Source organism: Pelobates fuscus, chromosome 6 (assembly GCF_036172605.1).
Source record: "Pelobates fuscus isolate aPelFus1 chromosome 6, aPelFus1.pri, whole genome shotgun sequence".
NCBI lineage: Eukaryota > Metazoa > Chordata > Amphibia > Anura > Pelobatidae > Pelobates > Pelobates fuscus.
Genome location: NC_086322.1, coordinates 301,979,993 through 302,001,905, shown reverse-complemented (window position 1 = coordinate 302,001,905; position 21,913 = coordinate 301,979,993). Strand labels below are relative to the sequence as shown.

Genomic DNA, 21,913 nt, shown 5'->3' with positions numbered 1-21,913 from the left:
GCAGGGATAGCTGAACGTTTTGATATAAGATTTGTGTAGGTGGGCCTGAAAATGAGGGAGTGGTGGCAGTTTAGAAATCATGTCCTGATTTTTCAGCTTTTGCCAGCTCCCACTCTAGCTTTGCCATTCATTCCTATGGGACAAATTTCGCCACAAGAACGACGATATTCCGAGAACCATTCGTTGAAACGTTCCACAAAGTAATAGCAATCCGATCGGGAACAATCTGCACGTTTTGGTATATTTTTGTCTATGTAGTGTAAAAACTGTGGGAGGAGTTAGGGTGGCAAATTTGGCTATAATAAGAATAATAAGAATAATAAGAATAATATATATGTGAGATAACATTAAGTGGTCTTGCTATGCAAGAACACTTAATAATATATATGTGAGATAACATTAAGTGGTCTTGCTATGCAAGAACACTTAATAATAATAATAATATATATGTGAGATAACATTAAGTGGTCTTGCTATGCAAGAACACTTAATAATATATATGTGAGATAACATTAAGTGGTCTTGCTATGCAAGAACACTTAATAATATATATGTGAGATAACATTAAGTGGTCTTGCTATGCAAGAACACTTAAATATATAGACTGCTAATATACCATATAGAAATATATAGACTGCCATTATACCGTATAGGAATATATAGACTGTCATTGTACCATTTAGGAATATATAGACTGCTAATATACCATATAGGAATACATAGACTGCCATTATGCCATATAGGATAATATATAGACTGCCATTTATACCATATAGGAATATATAGACTGCCATTATACCATATAGGAATATATAGACTGCTAATATACCATATAGGAATATATATAGACAGTCATTGTACCATATAGGAATATATAGACTGCCATTGTACCATTTAGGAATATATAGACTGCCATTATACCATATAGAAATATATAGACTGCCATTATACCGTATAGGAATATATAGACTGTCATTGTGTTATGGTACTTTTTAGCAGTAAACCAAAATGTTTAAATGTCTATCTGTTCCTGTCCGAATCAATAAAATAAATTGCGTATATACGCTGAAGTAATTAAGTCTGACACACAAGGTTCAGGTTAAAATAACTTCGAGAAAATTTATTGGCAAGTGATTAAAAAGCGGACGCGCAGGTCCTTTTAAGAGACATTTTACGTCATCATTGATTATTAGAATATCAGCAAATAAACATCATTAATTGGATTAATTGTTAAGTGTCGGGATTAGTGTCCTCCTATCAATATTATTAATTGGTTCAAAAACTAAGTGGTTAGTCCCGTGTCCACCCACCAAGAGGTGGGATTGTTCTGGACACGGGTGGGGGACAAGGGGTCTTGAGCGTCATTTTACACGGTCGGTGATCTCAGGCCTCGTGGCCAGGTGCAAGGTCTCTTATGAATAGAACATTTCATTACTACTGTGTTCTCATGGCCTTCAAACTATACTATGTTGCAAATCTTAAGGAAAAGTCAGCAATTCCTGTGTTAATCATGTCTTTATAGAAAATACAGTCTTTGTTCTATTGTATTAGATGTGCTGGGAAATTCTGTCATGTAAGGTAGTTTTAAAATGAACAAGTTAGGTTATGAGGACAAAATGGAGGATTGAAGAAGTCAGGTTAGGAGGACAAAATGGAGGATTGAAGAAGTCAGGTTAGGAGGACAAAATGGAGGATTGTCACAGTATAAAGTTAAAATGGAGTTAGTGCAATTATTGAATACGAGTACAATAAGGTTTTTTAAATAATCCCACATCAGTTGTACCATTTAGGAATATATAGACTGCCATTATAACATATAGGAATATATAGACTGCTAATATACCATATAGGAATATATAGACTGCCATTATGCCATATAGGATAATATATAGACTGCCATTTATACCATTCAAGAATATATAGACTGCCATTATACCATATAGGAATATATAGACTGTCATTGTACCCTATAGGAATATATAGACTGCCATTATACCATATAGGAATATATAGACTGCCATTATACCATATAGGAATATATAGACTGCCATTATAACATATAGGAATATATAGACTGCTAATATACCATATAGGAATATATAGACTGCCATTATGCCATATAGGATAATATATAGACTGCCATTTATACCATTCAAGAATATATAGACTGCCATTATGCCATATAGGAATATATAGACTGCCATTATACCATATAGGAATATATAGACTGCCATTATACCATATAGGAATATATAGACTGCCATTATACCATATAGAAATATATAGACTGCCATTATACCGTATAGGAATATATAGACTGCCATTGTACCATTTAGGAATATATAGACTGCCATTATAACATATAGGAATATATAGACTGCTAATATACCATATAGGAATATATAGACTGCCATTATGCCATATAGGATAATATATAGACTGCCATTTATACCATTCAAGAATATATAGACTGCCATTATGCCATATAGGAATATATAGACTGCCATTATGCCATATAGGAATATATAGACTGCCATTATACCATATAGGAATATATAGACTGCCATTTATACCATTCAAGAATATATAGACTGCCATTGTACCATATAGGAATATATAGACTGCCATTATACCATATAGGAATATATAGACTGCCATTATACCATATAGAAATATATAGACTGCTATTATACCATATAGGAATATATAGACTGCTATTATACCATATAGGAATATATAGACTGCCATTATACCATATAGAAATATATAGACTGCCATTATACCATATAGAAATATATAGACTGCCATTATACCATATAGAAATATATAGACTGCCATTATACCATATAGAAATATATAGACTGCTATTATACCATATAGGAATATATAGACTGCTATTATACCATATAGGAATATATAGACTGCCATTATACCATATAGAAATATATAGACTGCTATTATACCATATAGGAATATATAGACTGCCATTATACCATATAGAAATATATAGACTGCCATTATACCATATAGAAATATATAGACTGCCATTATACCATATAGAAATATATAGACTGCTATTATACCATATAGGAATATATAGACTGCTATTATACCGTATAGGAATATATAGACTGCCATTATACCATTTAGGAATATATAGACTGCCATTATACCATATAGGAATATATAGACTGCTATTATACCGTATAGGAATATATAGACTGCCATTATACCATATAGGAATATATAGATTGCCGTTATACCATATAGGAATATATAGGCTGCTATTATACCGTACAGGAATATATAGACTGCCGTTATACCATATAGGAATATATAGACTGCCGTTATACCATATAGGAATATATAGACTGCCAATATACCGTATAGGAATATATAGACTGCTGTTATACCGTATAGGAATATATAGACTGCTGTTATACATATAGGAATATATAGACTGCTGTTATACCATATAGGAATATATAGACTGCTGTTATACCATATCGGAATATATAGACTGCTGTTATACCATATCGGAATATATAGACTGCCGTTATACCATATAGGAATATATAGACTGCTGTTATACCATATAGGAACATATAGACTGCCATTATCTTATATAAAAGCTGATTGTAGTCACATTGTGTCAGTTGTTTGCCTAGTAATGCTATCCATGACCAATGACACTGCAAGGCATTGAAGATTGTAGGGTTCCAGACCATGGGGGAGCTAAGGAGGTCTATCTTATTCTGCCCTTCCTTCTACCCTTGGCACCATCACAGACCTCACAAATGACAGGGTTATTTTGTCAGACTGAATTATATTTTTCAATGAAATGATCAGTGATTCTGTCAACGTGGTTTGCGAAGTTGAAGTTTCCTGTGTAAAGTATAAAATATTATACATTTTCAATCACTTTATGCTTTTTAAATCTTTTATTATTTTGACTATTTTAACTCCAGGATACTGGCGTTGGCAAGTCAAGCATAGTTTGGCGATTTGTAGAAGACAGCTTTGATCCGAACATTAATCCGACCATTGGGTAAGAATGTCGCTGATGGACACAGGAGAGTTGATCATATCAGACATGGTTCCGTGTTTTGTTGGGTTGGATGCTTGTACTCTGGAAACATTCCCCAAATTGATATGCTTTTATTTTTGCTAATTTTTCACCTTAAATTTAAAATTCACTTTCAATTCTCACTTTAGTGAGTAAAATCCCATTAGGACAAAACAGATGAATTGGAAACACATCTGAGTTTGATTTTTCTTTTCTTCTCAACATTCTACTACTTTGGTCTTTAAGTCGATTCCTAGTAAATTGCTGTTTTGTGAGTAATCCTTATACTCTCTAATTCCATCACTTTTCCCCTAAGCCAGTATATGGAAAAAGGCTCTACAGGGGTTTGGGAAGCCACATGGGGAATATTGAATAGACATGATAAGCGTAATTTATTATTATTGGTATTTATACAGCCCTAACATATTCTGCAGCGCTTTACAATATTATAAAAGGGGGACATTTAACAGTAAATGATACAATTACAAAATGTTACAGTAACAATAGGTAGATGAGGACCCTGCTCCACTGAGCTTACATTTTCTAAAATTTACTTTTCACTTCATATTAATGTGCAGTTCGTGGTGTCTCTGGCGGTAATTCGATGTATTACGTGTATCCTGTATGACTGGCTGGTGCTGGCACTATGCCTTGCTGTGTGTGTATACTAGTATCCGGGTAGCGGGCACTGACTAAAGCGAATCTGAGGATCTAGCAGCATCCAGATCCCTCCCATTGCTCTGTTACTCCAGAAGTCTGTTTTACCTGCCTGTATCTCAGTGCTGCGTATGTACCTGTAGCTTGCTCAGTCAATGCTTCGGAGCGCGTGCACAGATACGCTCGTTGGAACATGTCACATCAGGAACAGGCAAGGCCTAAACTTCAATATACAATCCAGAAGGTGAACAGATCACAGTTCTAACTTATGTACTGTTATCACACTAACTCATTTTTTTTTTTTTTTTTTGTAACCCTCTATTATTTACGGCTGTGAGGTTATGAATCCAGCCGGCAATGCACCCTGGTTTAACATGAACTTTTTAAAATGTGATTATTTTAATTCTGTCATGCTTGGTGCATGCACGCAGGTGACACGCATCCTAAAACAATCTGTTACTGGGTTTGTGAGTACAGTTTGAAGCAAGAGGCCTTGACGTCACTTCCAAATATTATTCTTAGTGCACCCCATCCCTTTTCAACGTGTTCATATAATCTAAAAGTAAAGTGGGACCTCGGTTTACGAATTTAATGCGTTCTCCGGGACGTTTCTTATTGCGAAACATTATGTTAACCGAGGCGTTTGTAAACCGAGGTCCTACTGTATTTAACCAGGTAAGACATATTTAGATTGTCACTAGCTTCTAAGTCCTGGATCATAGATGTTCTATTCTCTTTATTGACCGTAGAAAGTTGAAAGGCTGAGTATAGCTTGCTGGGAATCAAACCCACCATTTTGAGATACTACATTTAACCATTGACCTGTCTTCTCAATGTATTCAGTCAATTGCTGTTTAAACTAGCACCGGATTTCAGTTAGCTAAGCAAAGTTGTGGGAAATCAGTCCTGTTTAGACTTGCGCGTGCTGAGTAATTTTGGTTCTGATAAATCATTTTATTCAGAGAGAGAATTTGTTCTGGACTCTCGAATTTTGTCTGTTTGTCAGTTTGGGAACCGAAACAGGAGAACAGACCAAAAAGGCAGGAAAATGGACTGCGAAATATATACATAATTTAATAGTCAGAATATTTGGAGTTCGACATTCATTTTGTCTGTAATTCGCTTATATATTTTGGCATGGAATTCTGGATTTCGGCCTAACCCTCAATCGGCCCAAATTCAATTTGCAGTTTGGTCTGAAACGAATCTCCAATTCTAGCCCTCTTATGAAAGCAGATTTTTATGCCATGAACATTGTGAATGATTTAATCTGAATTTTACTGGGGCTTTGTATGAATATCAGTAGTTCAGGAGATGCAAGAAATATTGAAGGGGTGACGTGTTTATACTGTGACCCTGTAATGTCTATGGAACTAATGTTTCCAATTTCAAAAGTTATAATATTTTTTTCAGGGCGTCTTTTATGACAAAGACTGTACAATATCAGAACGAGCTTCACAAGTTTCTGATCTGGGACACTGCGGGCCAGGAAAGGGTAAGTCAAATCACTATTTTGGCAAGACTGTCTATGGTTTCCATAACAGATGATTATATATATTTTTAGCAATATTCATTGGTGTGTTTTCCTAAGGAGTAATATCCCCCCCCCCTTTTTATTCCAGGTTGTAACACTGCAAAATGTGGAAACGTCCAAGTGAGGTGAAAACTCAGTTTTAATCATTTTCTTTTGTTTTAACCTAGTTCCGTGCCCTGGCTCCTATGTACTATCGAGGATCTACAGCTGCCATTATTGTTTACGACATCACAAAAGAGGTTTGAGTTTCCATTTAAACCTTGTAGACTGCCGCAATGCTCAGAGGCCAGTATTTTATATCAGTCCCGTGACCACGGCTATTATAAATCCCTTTTGTAAACTTGTAAAGCAGTACTGATATAACTCCTTTACATAGTATGAAAGGCCTTTTTTATATAGTATGTACTATTGCAGGCGGGAGGAAGAGGAATGCAAATTTAAGAAAGGGCAGTAATTAATATTCCTCCTTGAAATCTGACCTGCACAACCAATGAATGGTTTTAAAAATGGATGAAAGGAACGCCTCCATTAGCAATTCTAGCGAGCAGGGAACAGGCTGCGGATTGTTCGGGGCCCGGGGGCTCCTAGTTTTAGTAAAACTGCTCTAAAACAGCTTGACCCAGAACTTGGTAATTATGCTGCAGCCTAACACACCATAACCACTGCATTGGCAAAGACGCGCACGCTGTTGTCCATATCATTAAATATAGTTGATGATGCTTAGGGGCGAGACTTGCTATGTTTATGTAATACACTAAAGTGGCATTACACCGTCCTTGGGTGGCAGAATCTCCTTAAATAATGTGAAGGCCCATTTAATAGCCGCAGGACCTCTGCCATATACAGGCATATCCCACTTTTAAGTACACAATGGGACCAGAGCATGTATGTAAAACGAAAATGTACTTAAAGTGAAGCAATACCTTTTTTTCACTTCCCAATACATGTACAGCATTGCAATAGTAATTTACAGGCATAACTGATACTGCAACTGCAGATTTCCCGTGATATTTTATTTCCAGTGATTTATTTAGTGATTTCCAGTGGGCTTTTATTCAGTTAAAACAAACAGTAAAAAGAAAAATCTAATTCCAGATTGTACCATTTATCTTTAATGTTTTACTCATCTGACAACCTTAAAACTGGGCCATTTTCTGTCAATACAGTGCCAATTTGTATTTGTGAGCAGCTCAGTTGCACACTTTGTTTAGAAACACCTCTTCATCGCTTTAAGCATTTATGGTTTAACTTTGAATCCTTTTACTGGGTGGTGCCGATTGCAGAATATGGACAATGCATGGGCAGAAAAAAATATATATGTTCAGCTAGGAGTAGGCATTATACATTTGAGATGATTAACCTGTGCCATATCAGAAGGTGTGAAAAGTTCTTGCCCCAAAGACACTGAACTGAGCTGTTCCGGGCGAGAATAGAACCTTGCATTTCGTGTATGTAAAGCGGGATATGCCTGTACTGATAAATCCTCCCCTTTGGCCATTACGTGCCTAAATTAGCAATAAACCAGCAATAGCTCAGGAAGTCACCATCTGAGAATACAAGTTCCTTCTTTCTAGTGGTTGTAGGTTTACTGTGTTCCTTGCTCTGTGACAGGAAACATTCATGACATTAAAGAACTGGGTGAAGGAGCTTCGGCAGCATGGACCGCCCAACATTGTGGTTGCAATAGCAGGAAACAAGTGTGACTTAAATGATGTCAGGTATAGTCTTTAAAACCACTCTTTAAAGATACACTAAAGAAAAGCATGCCTTGTTTCTACGCAATTCTTATTCATTTTACATTCCAAATACAGGGCATATTATAGGCCACTGTTCATTGACTGCTCCATCAACGAGGGCATTAAATATTATTCTTTTATAGAGATCACCTATTGCTTGAACTGCAGAATGTGAAGTCTCTATTGTGTGTCGGATGTCACATGCCATCAGATGATCACAGGACATGATGGCATCACTTGGGACTGAACTCCCAGTGGCTGATGTAAATTCATAGTCCTTAGAGGTTCTGTTTAGTTTTGAATGTAGCAGAGGCTGTTTATAATTTAATTAGAGCAGGGTTAAATCCATGTTTGTCTTTGGCCAAAAAGGTAACGTTACTCTGCGCTACCAGGCGGTCCCCTGAGCTGTTTTACCCCTTACTCACCCTACATAGGCAATGATGAAGCAGTGTTAGTTTACCCACTCTATTATCTAATCAGCTACAGAGATCCGTTATACAGAAGAGGAGAATATAGATACAATGTCTCAAATCCAATGTTCACACTGTTGCTAATTCGTTGATAAATATTTTTTCATTTAAAAATATTCCATTCTTTTGCTGCAATGCAGTATATTGGCACTTAGACTCACACAGAATTATGAAGGACACTACACTGCCATAAGAACGTTTGTTATAAACAAACGTACGTCCTCGAGGTCAAAAATTGTTGCACTGTGGCAAGCTTTTATAGCAAAAGGTCTAATTACCAAAATACAAAAAGCTGGAGACCGGCCCAATTATTCAGCAGCATCAACTGATATCAACCACTTAATCCTCACATTGCTTTAAGACCGAACCAGGAAAAGGACAAAAAAAAACCAACTCACTGCCTACCTGTCAGTCTTTTTGTGTTGTCTCTCTATAGACAACAGCAGTAACATCCTGTTTGGGCGACTGTGGTGTGCCAATTAATCTTAGGTGCAAATTTCTATGCATGGATTGCCCTTAATGGGACACTCCATCAAAATACATAAATAAAATGAAAAGTAACAATTTTAGTAACATTTGTTTTGCATTTTTTGTTTGGGGGGTATATAAAATCTTCACAGTATTTGTAGATCTAGTATCTGCAGTCGTTACAAGTCCTCCCCTTCTAACCCCGCTCAGACTTTCTGTGGCTGTCCAATCACAGACTTCCCAATGCAGCTCAATGAGAAGGCAATTGGTGCTCTGGGCAATTGCTGCCTCTAGAGTTTATCTCCACTGAGTTAAACAAACCAGGAAGGAACAGGACCGGTTGTCTGATTGACAGCTAGGGGGGTGTAACCAGATTAATTTATAAAAGTGCCCATTTCTATTGAAATCATCACTTTTCATAAAATGGGGGGGGAAAGAGGACACACCCTACCAATCTGTTTTAAACACGGTGTACTGAATGTTAGTTTTACAAACAATAATTGATGTATTCTTCCTTTTTAGGGAAGTCCTGGAGAAGGATGCTAAGGACTATTGTGACACCATAAATGCTGTGTTTGTGGAGACCAGTGCCAAGAACGCTATAAATATTAATGAACTATTCATAGAAATCAGTAAGTCTCGATACCCAGTGCTTGCCCTGTGCCTTCTCTCAAACACTTTCTTTTTTTTGTTTGCAGTCGTTTTGGGATCAGGTAAATGAAATCATTTCATTTGTGAAAAAGACAGACAGACGGTTATTCACTAATGTGAGAATTCAAAGTGAGTTTAAAATTACGGCCAGGAAAGCTGACCTGAAACCATAGTTGACTTAGAGAATTTTTTCAATTCATTTATTTTGACCTAATTTTTAAATTCGCTTTGTATTCTGTTTTTAGTGAATAACCCTGAGAGATCAAGACGTGTATTGACCTAATCCAACGTCAATCAACGCTCTGTGTTTGTCACAATTTGGCTGTTGAAACCAATGTCCCCCATCTCGCTATTCATAACTATTGTCCTAGCGCCAATTTTCTTCTTCTTTTCTGTTTTCCTTCGTGAAATTCAGCTGCGATTCAGTTGTAGTATTTTACAATTAATACAACTGCCGCAAATATTTTATTTTGGATTGATTTGTCTCAGTTATTTAGTGCCCACTCACGGTTTCATTACTAGGTCATTAAAAAGGAAAGTTCTCTGTGTTAAGCACTCCTTCATCATATGCTTACACAGACCTAATGTCATTATGTACGAAAGCAAACCATCAATAGAAAAATGGTGTTCTCTGCGTGCTGTCCGTAAACTGACGTGGTTTCTAAGAGTATTAAATGGTCACTATAGGCACTAATACAGCATGGAAACACACCACAGTGTAAACTATAAATAAATACAATACTTAAAACTCCAATGGTATAATCAAATAAGAATCCACAGACAGAGGTAGGAGAAATAAATCTGAAATAAGTCTGAAATAAATAGAAAACATCACACAGTGAAAAACTGAATGACATAAACAGGAAAATAAAGGCTAGGGTAGCACTCACATAATACAGAGCTGTATCAGGCTCTGTAAAATCAGCCCTAATAGGGAAAAGATATTTTATTGGGCCAAAAAGATAATGTCATTACAATAAAACCTATGAAAAGGACATGGAGGTGTGCCGCGCCTTTATACACTGCTTATGTGTGGCTCACCTCCCTGTTTCTTTTTGTTAGTGTTTTATTATAATTACACTATCTTTGTGGCACAATAAATATATATTTTCCCTATTTACTCTGTTTTAACCTTTTGTGCTTTGTATTTTGCGCCATAGTGTCCCTTTTTAACATCACTCAAGAAATGTGTTAATTATTTAATTTTCTTCACCATGTCTTCAGGTCGGAGGATACCTTCCGCTAACTCAAGCGCAACTTCTGGAAAGGGATTTAAGCTTAGAAGGCAATCGTCTGAGGCCGAGAGCAAGTGCTGTTGACCACATGAATACAAGTTTGTTTACATAGCGCGGTAGGCCTTCCTTAAACTCATTCCACCTGTCATTACTGCTGTGTGCCCATTCAGGTCTGCTTTCTCTGCTTACACTGCTGCCCAGAATTGTATGATGGATAACATTCCTTGTCCACTGTAGCACATGCCATCCATTACTGTGGTCATACATTTTATCAGACTCTAAACTTGGGGGGAATATTTGGAATTTGGAATTTTTTCCACTAACCAGAGAAAAAATACCTTTTGGGTTTATTTGCCAAATAGTGAATTGTGGTGGGGGAAGGTGCTCAGGTAGTGTGAGTTATAGGAGGTGTGGGGAGCTGCAGTGAGTGTGCTGCTCAGGTAGTGTGTGTTATAGGAGGTGTGGGGAGCTGCAGTGAGTGCTGCTCAGGTAGTGTGGGTTACATGAGGTGTGGGGAGCTGTAGTGAGCGTGCTGCTCAGGTAGTGTGGGTTATAGGAGGTGTGGGGAGCTGCAGTGAGCGTGCTGCTCAGGTAGTGTGTGTTATAGGAGGTGTGGGAGCTGCAGTGAGTGTGCTGCTCAGGTAGTGTGTGTTATAGGAGGTGTGGGAGCTGCAGTGAGTGTGCTGTTCAGGTAGTGTGTGTTATAGGAGGTGTGGGGAGCTGCAGTGAGTGAGCTGCTCAGGTAGTGTGTGTTATAGGAGGTGTGGGGAGCTGCAGTGAGTGTGCTGCTCAGGTAGTGTGTGTTATAGGAGGTGTGGGGAGCTGCAGTGAGCGTGCTGCTCAGGTAGTGTGTGTTATAGGAGGTGTGGGGAGCTGCAGTGAGCGTGCTGCTCAGGTAGTGCGAGTTATAGGAGGTGTGGGGAGCTGCAGTGAGCGTGCTGCTAAGGTAGTGTGGGTTACAGGAGGTGTGGGGAGCTGCAGTGAGCGTGCTGCTCAGGTAGTGTATGTTATAGGAGGTGTGGGGAGCTGCAGGGAGTGTGCTGCTCAGGTAGTGTGGGTTATAGGAGGTGTGGGGAGCTGCAGTGAGTGTGCTGCTCAGGTAGTGTGTTATAGGAGGTGTGGAGAGCTGCAGTGAGCGTGCTGCTCAGGTAGTGTGTGTTATAGGAGGTGTGGGGAGCTGCAGTGAGTGTGCTGCTCAGGTAGTGTGTTATAGGAGGTGTGGAGAGCTGCAGTGAGCGTGCTGCTCAGGTAGTGTGAGTTATAGGAGGTGTGGGGAGCTGCAGTGAGCATGCTGCTCAGGTAGTGTGAGTTATAGGAGGTGTGGGGAGCTGCAGTGAGCATGCTGCTCAGGTAGTGGGTTATAGGAGGTGTGGAGAGCTGCAGTGAGCGTGCTGCTCAGGTAGTGTGTGTTATAGGAGGTGTGGGGAGCTGCAGTGAGTGTGCTGCTCAGGTAGTGTGTTATAGGAGGTGTGGAGAGCTGCAGTGAGCGTGCTGCTCAGGTAGTGTGAGTTATAGGAGGTGTGGGGAGCTGCAGTGAGCATGCTGCTCAGGTAGTGTGAGTTATAGGAGGTGTGGGGAGCTGCAGTGAGCGTGCTGCTCAGGTAGTGGGTTATAGGAGGTGTGGAGAGCTGCAGTGAGCGTGCTGCTCAGGTAGTGTGTTATAGGAGGTGTGGGGAGCTGCAGTGAGTGTGCTGCTCAGGTAGTGGGTTATAGGAGGTGTGGAGAGCTGCAGTGAGCGTGCTGCTCAGGTAGTGTGTGTTATAGGAGGTGTGGGAGCTGCAGTGAGTGTGCTGCTCAGGTAGTGTGTGTTATAGGAGGTGTGGAGAGCTGCAGTGAGTGTGCTGCTCAGGTAGTGGGTTATAGGAGGTGTGGGAGCTGCAGTGGGTGTGCTGCTCAGGTAGTGTGTGTTATAGGAGGTGTGGGAGCTGCAGTGAGTGTGCTGCTCAGGTAGTGTGTGTTATAGGAGGTGTGGGAGCTGCAGTGAGTGTGCTGTTCAGGTAGTGTGTGTGTTATAGGAGGTGTGGGGAGCTGCAGTGAGTGAGCTGCTCAGGTAGTGTGTGTTATAGGAGGTGTGGGGAGCTGCAGTGAGTGTGCTGCTCAGGTAGTGTGTGTTATAGGAGGTGTGGGGAGCTGCAGTGAGCGTGCTGCTCAGGTAGTGTGTGTTATAGGAGGTGTGGGGAGCTGCAGTGAGCGTGCTGCTCAGGTAGTGCGAGTTATAGGAGGTGTGGGGAGCTGCAGTGAGCGTGCTGCTAAGGTAGTGTGGGTTACAGGAGGTGTGGGGAGCTGCAGTGAGCGTGCTGCTCAGGTAGTGTATGTTATAGGAGGTGTGGGGAGCTGCAGGGAGTGTGCTGCTCAGGTAGTGTGGGTTATAGAAGGTGTGGGGAGCTGCAGTGAGTGTGCTGCTCAGGTAGTGTGTTATAGGAGGTGTGGAGAGCTGCAGTGAGCGTGCTGCTCAGGTAGTGTGTGTTATAGGAGGTGTGGGGAGCTGCAGTGAGTGTGCTGCTCAGGTAGTGTGTTATAGGAGGTGTGGAGAGCTGCAGTGAGCGTGCTGCTCAGGTAGTGTGAGTTATAGGAGGTGTGGGGAGCTGCAGTGAGCATGCTGCTCAGGTAGTGTGAGTTATAGGAGGTGTGGGGAGCTGCAGTGAGCATGCTGCTCAGGTAGTGTGTTATAGGAGGTGTGGAGAGCTGCAGTGAGCGTGCTGCTCAGGTAGTGTGTGTTATAGGAGGTGTGGGGAGCTGCAGTGAGTGTGCTGCTCAGGTAGTGTGTTATAGGAGGTGTGGAGAGCTGCAGTGAGCGTGCTGCTCAGGTAGTGTGAGTTATAGGAGGTGTGGGGAGCTGCAGTGAGCATGCTGCTCAGGTAGTGTGAGTTATAGGAGGTGTGGGGAGCTGCAGTGAGCGTGCTGCTCAGGTAGTGGGTTATAGGAGGTGTGGAGAGCTGCAGTGAGCGTGCTGCTCAGGTAGTGTGTTATAGGAGGTGTGGGGAGCTGCAGTGAGTGTGCTGCTCAGGTAGTGGGTTATAGGAGGTGTGGAGAGCTGCAGTGAGCGTGCTGCTCAGGTAGTGTGTGTTATAGGAGGTGTGGGAGCTGCAGTGAGTGTGCTGCTCAGGTAGTGTGGATAATAGTAGGTAAACATATAATTTATTTTTATTTTTTTATTCAAGTAAGTTTGAGTTCTGCCCTTTGTCAACCCTTCTGTAGTTGTTATTTTCCTAATACTCCCGCTTTGCAGTGTTTTTTTGGTACAATTTCGTAACATGGTGATGTAAGCGTTATTGAACATATTGACTAGGCAATAACAGATTGTTTTAGTAAGAATCTGACTGGATCTGAGAACACTGGGCAGATGGGAATTGTTAAACAATATATGCCAAGTAGGCCTTTTGGTAAAGTCAGAAACTTTTAACAACTTTACTATTTAGGCCGGCATTTTGCAATCCAGCTTTCAGTTCCCCACATTTACTGTTTAGGGAATAAACCTCAGAATACTTTAGACTCACTCTCTTACGTCTACTGATCAAATTTATTATGTATCTATTTTGACACCTTCATAGTTATAATAAGCAAAGTTCCACAAAGATTATCAGTTTGAAATTATTAGTTTTTTTCCCCCCAGCCAGCTCTGTATTAATTGGGAAATTGAATATTCATAATTAAATTCCTGCGTTTTAGACCGGAGACATGTTTCAGTTAGAAATTCATATTCTAATTTAGAGGAACACTCCAAGTACCATAACCACTACAGCGCATTGTAGAGTAAACATGCCAAACTCAAAGTCTGGCACGGGCCACATAAACAAGGTTTAAGTTAAAAAAAAACACCTTACATTTTCATAGAAACGTAGGTTTAATTTAAAAAGTATAAACAGTATAAAAAATCCCTCAGCACCCCCCTCTACTAAACCACAGCACCCACCCCCTACTAAACCACAGCACCCCCCTCTACCACTATGTGCCTAATTGGATCCTCACACTGACAGACACACACACTGACAGACACACACACTGACAGACACACACACTGACAGACACACACACTGACAGACACACACACTGACAGACGCAGACACACTGACGCACACACATACATACTCATTGACACAAACACACACATACTCACTGACAGACACACACATACTCACTGACAGACACTCATACACACACACATATTCCTGCACACATACTTTTCTTTATTGTTCCCTACCTTTTGGAGCCGATGTGAGGAATCTCGCTGGGGTCCTTCTATCTGCTCCTCACTGCTCCAGTGCGCGGTTTAGTGATGCCAGGTGCCAGAATTTGCCGTCATATTCCGGCGCCCGGCTTCACTAAAGACGGCGTGCGCGAGGGAGCAGTGAGGAGCAGGAACGCTGAGCTCGGCCGGGTAAGTGTAAGCAGAGTAGGCACCTGCAATGTGGGGAAAGCAGGTGCCTACTCTGCTTTAACACCAGCATGTACTCGCGTCTCTCCGGGCCGCAAAGATGGTCCTTGTGGGCCGCGAGTTTGACATGCTTGCTATAGAGGATATGGTGCTAGGATTGCCCTGCTCCCCTCCTCCCATCGTAAGTAGTCAAACTGTTTTTGGGTCCTCTTTGACGATGTTTCCTGCCCCCACTTCCTATGACAGCTGGATGCTCTCTCTCTGAGCTAAGCCCAGCAGTGCAGGGCTTAGCTGATTGGCTGAGCGCAAGTAGTTGACAATCTCCGCAAATGAGTTAGCCCTGCACTTTGTAGGAGCTTTTAGCTCTCCCTTGGAAGTGGTGCCAGATGGACCCCTGGTAAGAAGTCACAGCACTCTATAGTGGTTATGGTGCGTGGAGTGTTCTTTTAAAAGTGAATGGGGGCAATTAATTCATTTGTGTTGTGCAAGCAATCCTTCACTTTTTTCCATTTTAAAAAGTGAATGAAACACCTGAACCTCCCGCATTATTTAATCAATAAATTAATCAATAAGAGATGATTTTTGATACAGAATGAAAGGGATCGCGCACACGGCAAACAAAAGGTACATTTTTGCTCAGCGTGAAAAGGGATTATATTTGGTCTAAATAATGTATGATCTATGACGAGTTCACAATCCAGTAAAATTTGCTCTTTTCTCTTGTTTCCAAACAGAATCCTGGCTTCCATCTAAACTGCTTCAAGCTAAACATTAAGATAAATCTGTGCGTATTGAGTGCCCTCCTCTGAATCCATTAACCTGACTTCCACCTGCCTGAATAGGCAGCACCATCAGAAGGAAACCTAAAGTGTTTGCTTAAACACGGGCTGCCAAATGCTGGACAAAAAGCACCCATAGCCTCCTTGTGCCATAACGGCTGCATTAGCTGTAACGATGCCATTAGCGGTAATAATACAATAGGCTGTAGTGGTTATGGTGCTTGGAGCATCCCTTTAATATATCCTTTGATCTTCTTACTATTTTAGTCTCCATGGAGATATCCGAGGAGCTGGTTTTGTTTGATCCTGTGTCCATGTTAGTTCTACAAAGCCAGAAGATATGTTTCAAGTCAGTTTAAGATGATGTATTTTGGTGACAAACTGGGACTTAATGCTGACACTGCTTAAAACCGCCACTAATGAGTTCCATAAAGCGCAATACAATGTATTTTATAGTAACTAGTAATTCAGACTTGTTTTTTAAACATCTATATATTGGTGAAACGTCTTTATATCAGTGGGTCTTAACCCTCTTTGGCAGGAACCTATGTTATGTGTACGGCTTTAATTCGGTGACCCATTCAATTGTAATATAATATAAAGGAATCATTTGTATAAAGAAGCTTTCATTGGACATTTCCAGTGTTCTAGAAGTCTCTGTGAATTGTGTTCTGGAGTGTGATGAATGTGATATGTGAGTTCCTGCCACTGAAATAGGAGTCCTGACCCAGGGCTGAAAGGGACATTTATAGGCATCCAGATCACTTCATCTCATTGAAGTGATCTGGGTGCAGTGTCCCTGTCCCCTAACCCTGCAATGTAAAACATTGCAGTATTATGACTGCCCCTAGTCACTGTTTCCAAGACGGGCACTAGAGGCGCTTCCTGCTGTTTCATGGAGTTTGACTCCATGAAATGATGCTGGCCATCCTCACGCTTTGCTGGTATCAGCAAAGGAGGAGCCCGACCCAGTGCCAAGAGACTTCGGTACTGGAATCGGGTAAATTAAAAAAATATATATATATATTTTTTTTATGTATTTTTTTTTTTTGAACCCTTTACATCGGTGGGAAGAGGCGGGGGGTTTCTATAGTTTATAACATTATAGAACACTAAATATTTAGCTCCCACTGTGTGCTGTAAAAAAACACTTTAAATGACTTGCCTTTTAGCACCAGGCACCCATAGGCGCTTCCCCATAGGCAGGAACGGCAAATCACCACGCTGTGCCAATCAGAATCTCCTCCTAGAGGATGAATGCCTCTTTATGGGGAGCGTTCAGCATCTCCAAGCAGAACATAGGTCCCATAAAGATTGCAGGATCTCATCCAGAACGCCCCTTTAGTGGCTGTCTGAATTAATGATTGATTGTCCGAGAGACAGCCACTACAGGTGGACTTAGACTGCCTTGTGCCAGAAAGGTCAACCTGCAGGAACCGGTTATACACCTCAGTCACTACATTAAGCTGTAGTGGTTCTGGTGACAAAGAGTCCAATTTAGGGTGATTTAGCATCTAAACTTCTAAGTCCCCTAATAATCCAAGTCACTTTGAAGCTACCCCAAACCTTCTCAAATCCCATAAGGAAACCCCAACCGTAAATCCCCCTAAGAAACCACTCTTCCATTTGTTTATGTTAGTTTTTGTTTTGTGTTTCTAGCATGGAAATACAGTTTGGTGGGAGTTGTAAAATGAATCTGTCTGCAGTAATGAGATCCACTCGAAAATATCAGGTGTCCACTCAGCTCAGTTTGGTTGTTCACGAATACAAAAAGAAAGCTTAACAACCAAATGTAGTAGAATTGCAAGGAATGAAATCATCGCAATTAGCAAAAGCTAATTTGGCATTTAATAAATAAACCTTTAATTGCTGCAAGCAATAGTTGTTAGAGCTTTATAATAGAGCACATCGATAGATCTACCATCCTCTCATTCTATTTGTTCTGGATGATAATTCCACATTACGAAACGGTTACAGCCCTTGATGGGCGTTCAGTGTATCTGTATATCTTTAATGAAATGTAATAATGCATACAAAAAAAACATGAATCCAATCCTCTTTATGGAAGAGGGTGTGATTTAGGGGTAAAGGGAATATTCACTAAGCAGTAACTTTATGGTGAATTGAAAGCCAACTATTCTAAATGTAGTAAGTGGGGGGATTCTTCCTGCTCTGTTTGTCTTACATTTAAGAAATTCAGTTTTTCATTCCCTGTTAAAGAAAGAAAGAAAAAAAACACACCCAGACCACAAATCCAGATTCTAGGACATTACAAAGCAAATGGCAAAAATCAGGCCTTTTTAACCCCTTAAGGACACATGACATGTGTGACATGTCATGATTCCCTTTTATTCCAGAAGTTTGGTCCTTAAGGGGTTAACCAGACCTTTGAGCCAGACGCTAAAAGAATCCATATTCAGTTTGAATATCTTCCCAGCAAATCGTTGCTGATTATCTAGACTTATGTGGGTCGTGGAAGGTTAGATTTGATGTGACACAGATAAAGGTGTGAATTCCTTGCCTGGACTGCAAGTTAGTACATTTTTAGAATATTCACAAATGGTGTCTGATGTATGATAAACCCGCTTGTCTGTGTTAAACAGGTATTCCTTTCACCGCTAGGGTATATAATTTATATACAATTTTGTGAATATAAAATAATTGTGTTTCTATGTATTTTACAATTAATTGCTGTTTGAAACGAAGATTTCTAATGAATATATATGTATTTCTGACAATTTTCCCCAATACCTGTACACTATTCCATAAACACAAATGTACTCAATCTTTTGCACAACAGGTTAATTAACGACTAGTATTTTGTAATATGACATTTTCTTATTCTTTGCTTCGATGTCACTTTATATGTCACCCTCGGGCTGGACCCAGGCTAATTTAGTCATTGTTACATTTTTTTTTTTTCTGTGTTAATAATATTAAATAAAAACTATTTCTGTAATTAGAATTTAATTGTAAATGAGGGCCTCTCCTGACTGCACACTACAGAAATCATCATTGCTGTGTCAATTGTTCCATCCATCAATAAAAATGTATATTTTACTGCATTTTAATAATAAAAAAATATATTTGCAGCATTAGCCTTATTTTATTTGTAAACATTGTGTCCCACATTTAATCAGGATGCCCTGTGTTCAGCTAGCTAAGTGGGAAAGAGAATTGTTGGCGGTACGTGGGCAAGTGGGCAGGGGTTCCGTAGCGCAGTTCTTGACCCGGTTACCCATAAAAATTCATTCCCTCCCAAACCGATAAGTGGGTTCATCCAGAAATAGATTGTCAAGATGTTCCTTCTCGTAAAGCCCCACTCTGTTGTCCATCCTCTGGCACACAGTAGTTCACACCTTGCTCGCAGCTGCCAGTCACCCGGTCCATGCCCATCCCACTCGGACGTTCACCAAGATCCCATCAATTCTCTACTCATTTTGGAAGATGTGAAACTAAATCTGGGAGCAAATCAGAGAGTTAATACAAATAAAACCATGAAACCAGCCTGGGAAAGAAAGGGAAATAAACACTGACTTATTTATTAAATGGCAAAGGGGAACATTGGTAGCTGTGTTCCCTCCCAGCAGTCAGTCAGTAGCTGGGAAGCTGTAGCTGTTCCCTCCCAGCAGTCAGTCAGTAGCTGGGAAGCTGTAGCTGTTCCCTCCCAGAAGTCAGTCTGTAACTGGGAAGCTGTAGCTGTTCCCTCTCAGCAGTCAGTCAGTAACTGGGAAGCTGTAGCTGTTCCCTCTCAGCAGTCAGTCAGTAACTGAGAAGCTGTAGCTGTTCCCTCCCAGCAGTCAGTCAGTAACTGGGAAGCTGTAGCTGTTCCCTCCCAGCAGTCAGTAACTGGGAAGCTGTAGCTGTTCCCTCCCGGCAGTCAGTAACTGGGAAGCTGTAGCTGTTCCCTCCCGGCAGTCAGTCAGTAACTGGGAAGCTGTAGCTGTTCCCTCCCAGCAGTCAGTCAGTAGCTGGGAAGCTGTAGCTGTTCCCTCCCAGCAGTCAGTCAGTAACTGGGAAGCTGTAGCTGTTCCCTCCCAGCAGTCAGTCAGTAACTGGGAAGCTGTAGCTGTTCCCTCCCAGCAGTCAGTCAGTAACTGGGAAGCTGTAGCTGTTCCCTCTCAGCAGTCAGTCAGTAACTGGGAAGCTGTAGCTGTTCCCTCCCAGCAGTCAGTCAGTCAGTAACTGGGAAGCTGTAGCTGTTCCCTCTCAGCAGTCAGTCAGTAACTGGGAAGCTGTAGCTGTTCCCTCCCAGCAGTCAGTCTGTAACTGGGAAGCTGTAGCTGTTCCCTCCCGGCAGTCAGTCAGTAACTGGGAAGCTGTAGCTGTTCCCTCCCAGCAGTCAGTCAGTAACTGGGAAGCTGTAGCTGTTCCCTCTCAGCAGTCAGTCAGTAACTGGGAAGCTGTAGCTGTTCCCTCCCAGCAGTCAGTCAGTAACTGGGAAGCTGTAGCTGTTCCCTCTCAGCAGTCAGTCAGTAACTGGGAAGCTGTAGCTGTTCCCTCTCAGCAGTCAGTCAGTAACTGGGAAGCTGTAGCTGTTCCCTCCCAGCAATCAGTCAGTAACTGGGAAGCTGTAGCTGTTCCCTCCCAGCAGTCAGTCTGTAACTGGGAAGCTGTAGCTGTTCCCTCCCAGCAGTCAGTCAGTAACTGGGAAGCTGTAGCTGTTCCCTCCCAGCAGTCAGTCAGTAACTGGGAAGCTGTAGCTGTTCCCTCCCAGCAGTCAGTCAGTAACTGGGAAGCTGTAGCTGTTCCCTCTCAGCAGTCAGTCTGTAACTGGGAAGCTGTAGCTGTTCCCTCCCAGCAGTCAGTCAGTAACTGGGAAGCTGTAGCTGTTCCTTCTCAGCAGTCAGTCAGTAACTGGGAAGCTGTAGCTGTTCCCTCCCAGCAGTCAGTAACTGGGAAGCTGTAGCTGTTCCCTCTCAGCAGTCAGTCAGTAACTGGGAAGCTGTAGCTGTTCCCTCCCAGCAGTCAGTCAGTAACTGGGAAGCTGTAGATGTGTTCCCTCTCAGCAGTCAGTCAGTAACTGGGAAGCTGTAGATGTGTTCCCTCTCAGCAGTCAGTCAGTAACTGGGAAGCTGTAGCTGTTCCCTCCCCGCAGTCAGTCAGTAACTGGGAAGCTGTAGCTGTGCTCCCTATCAGCAGTCAGTCAGTAACTGGGAAGCTGTAGCTGTTCCCTCTCAGCAGTCAGTCAGTAACTGGGAAGCTGTAGCTGTTCCCTCCCAGCAGTCAGTCTGTAACTGGGAAGCTGTAGCTGTTCCCTCCCAGCAGTCAGTCTGTAACTGGGAAGCTGTAGCTGTTCCCTCCCAGCAGTCAGTCAGTAACTGGGAAGCTGTAGCTGTTCCCTCCCAGCAGTCAGTCAGTAACTGGGAAGCTGTAGCTGTTCCCTCCCAGCAGTCAGTCTGTAACTGGGAAGCTGTAGCTGTTCCCTCCCAGCAGTCAGTCAGTAACTGGGAAGCTGTAGCTGTTCCCTCTCAGCAGTCAGTCAGTAACTGGGAAGCTGTAGCTGTTCCCTCCCAGCAGTCAGTCTGTAACTGGGAAGCTGTAGCTGTTCCCTCCCGGCAGTCAGTCAGTAACTGGGAAGCTGTAGCTGTTCCCTCCCAGCAGTCAGTCAGTAACTGGGAAGCTGTAGCTGTTCCCTCTCGGCAGTCAGTCAGTAACTGGGAAGCTGTAGCTGTTCCCTCTCAGCAGTCAGTCTGTAACTGGGAAGCTGTAGCTGTTCCCTCCCAGCAGTCAGTCAGTAACTGGGAAGCTGTAGCTGTTCCCTCTCAGCAGTCAGTCAGTAACTGGGAAGCTGTAGCTGTTCCCTCCCAGCAGTCAGTAACTGGGAAGCTGTAGCTGTTCCCTCTCAGCAGTCAGTCAGTAACTGGGAAGCTGTAGCTGTTCCCTCCCAGCAGTCAGTCAGTAACTGGGAAGCTGTAGATGTGTTCCCTCTCAGCAGTCAG

The 21,913-nt window shown here is 41.7% G+C and overlaps 1 protein-coding gene across 1 annotated transcript in view; it reads left to right on the top strand.

Annotated features, from left to right (window-relative positions):
- The window catches only part of RAB22A (RAB22A, member RAS oncogene family), a 31,658-nt gene extending 13,387 nt beyond the window's left edge, over positions 1 to 18,271 (top strand). Inside the window, exons 2-8 of the mRNA XM_063459654.1 lie at positions 3,969 to 4,048; positions 6,137 to 6,218; positions 6,425 to 6,496; positions 7,869 to 7,975; positions 9,454 to 9,563; positions 10,807 to 10,933; positions 15,927 to 18,271. Coding sequence (XP_063315724.1) covers positions 3,969 to 4,048; positions 6,137 to 6,218; positions 6,425 to 6,496; positions 7,869 to 7,975; positions 9,454 to 9,563; positions 10,807 to 10,901 — 546 coding nt within the window. The 3' untranslated portion in view covers positions 10,902 to 10,933; positions 15,927 to 18,271. The remainder of the gene's footprint in view (positions 1 to 3,968; positions 4,049 to 6,136; positions 6,219 to 6,424; positions 6,497 to 7,868; positions 7,976 to 9,453; positions 9,564 to 10,806; positions 10,934 to 15,926) is intronic.
- The last annotated feature ends 3,642 nt before the right edge of the window (positions 18,272 to 21,913 follow it).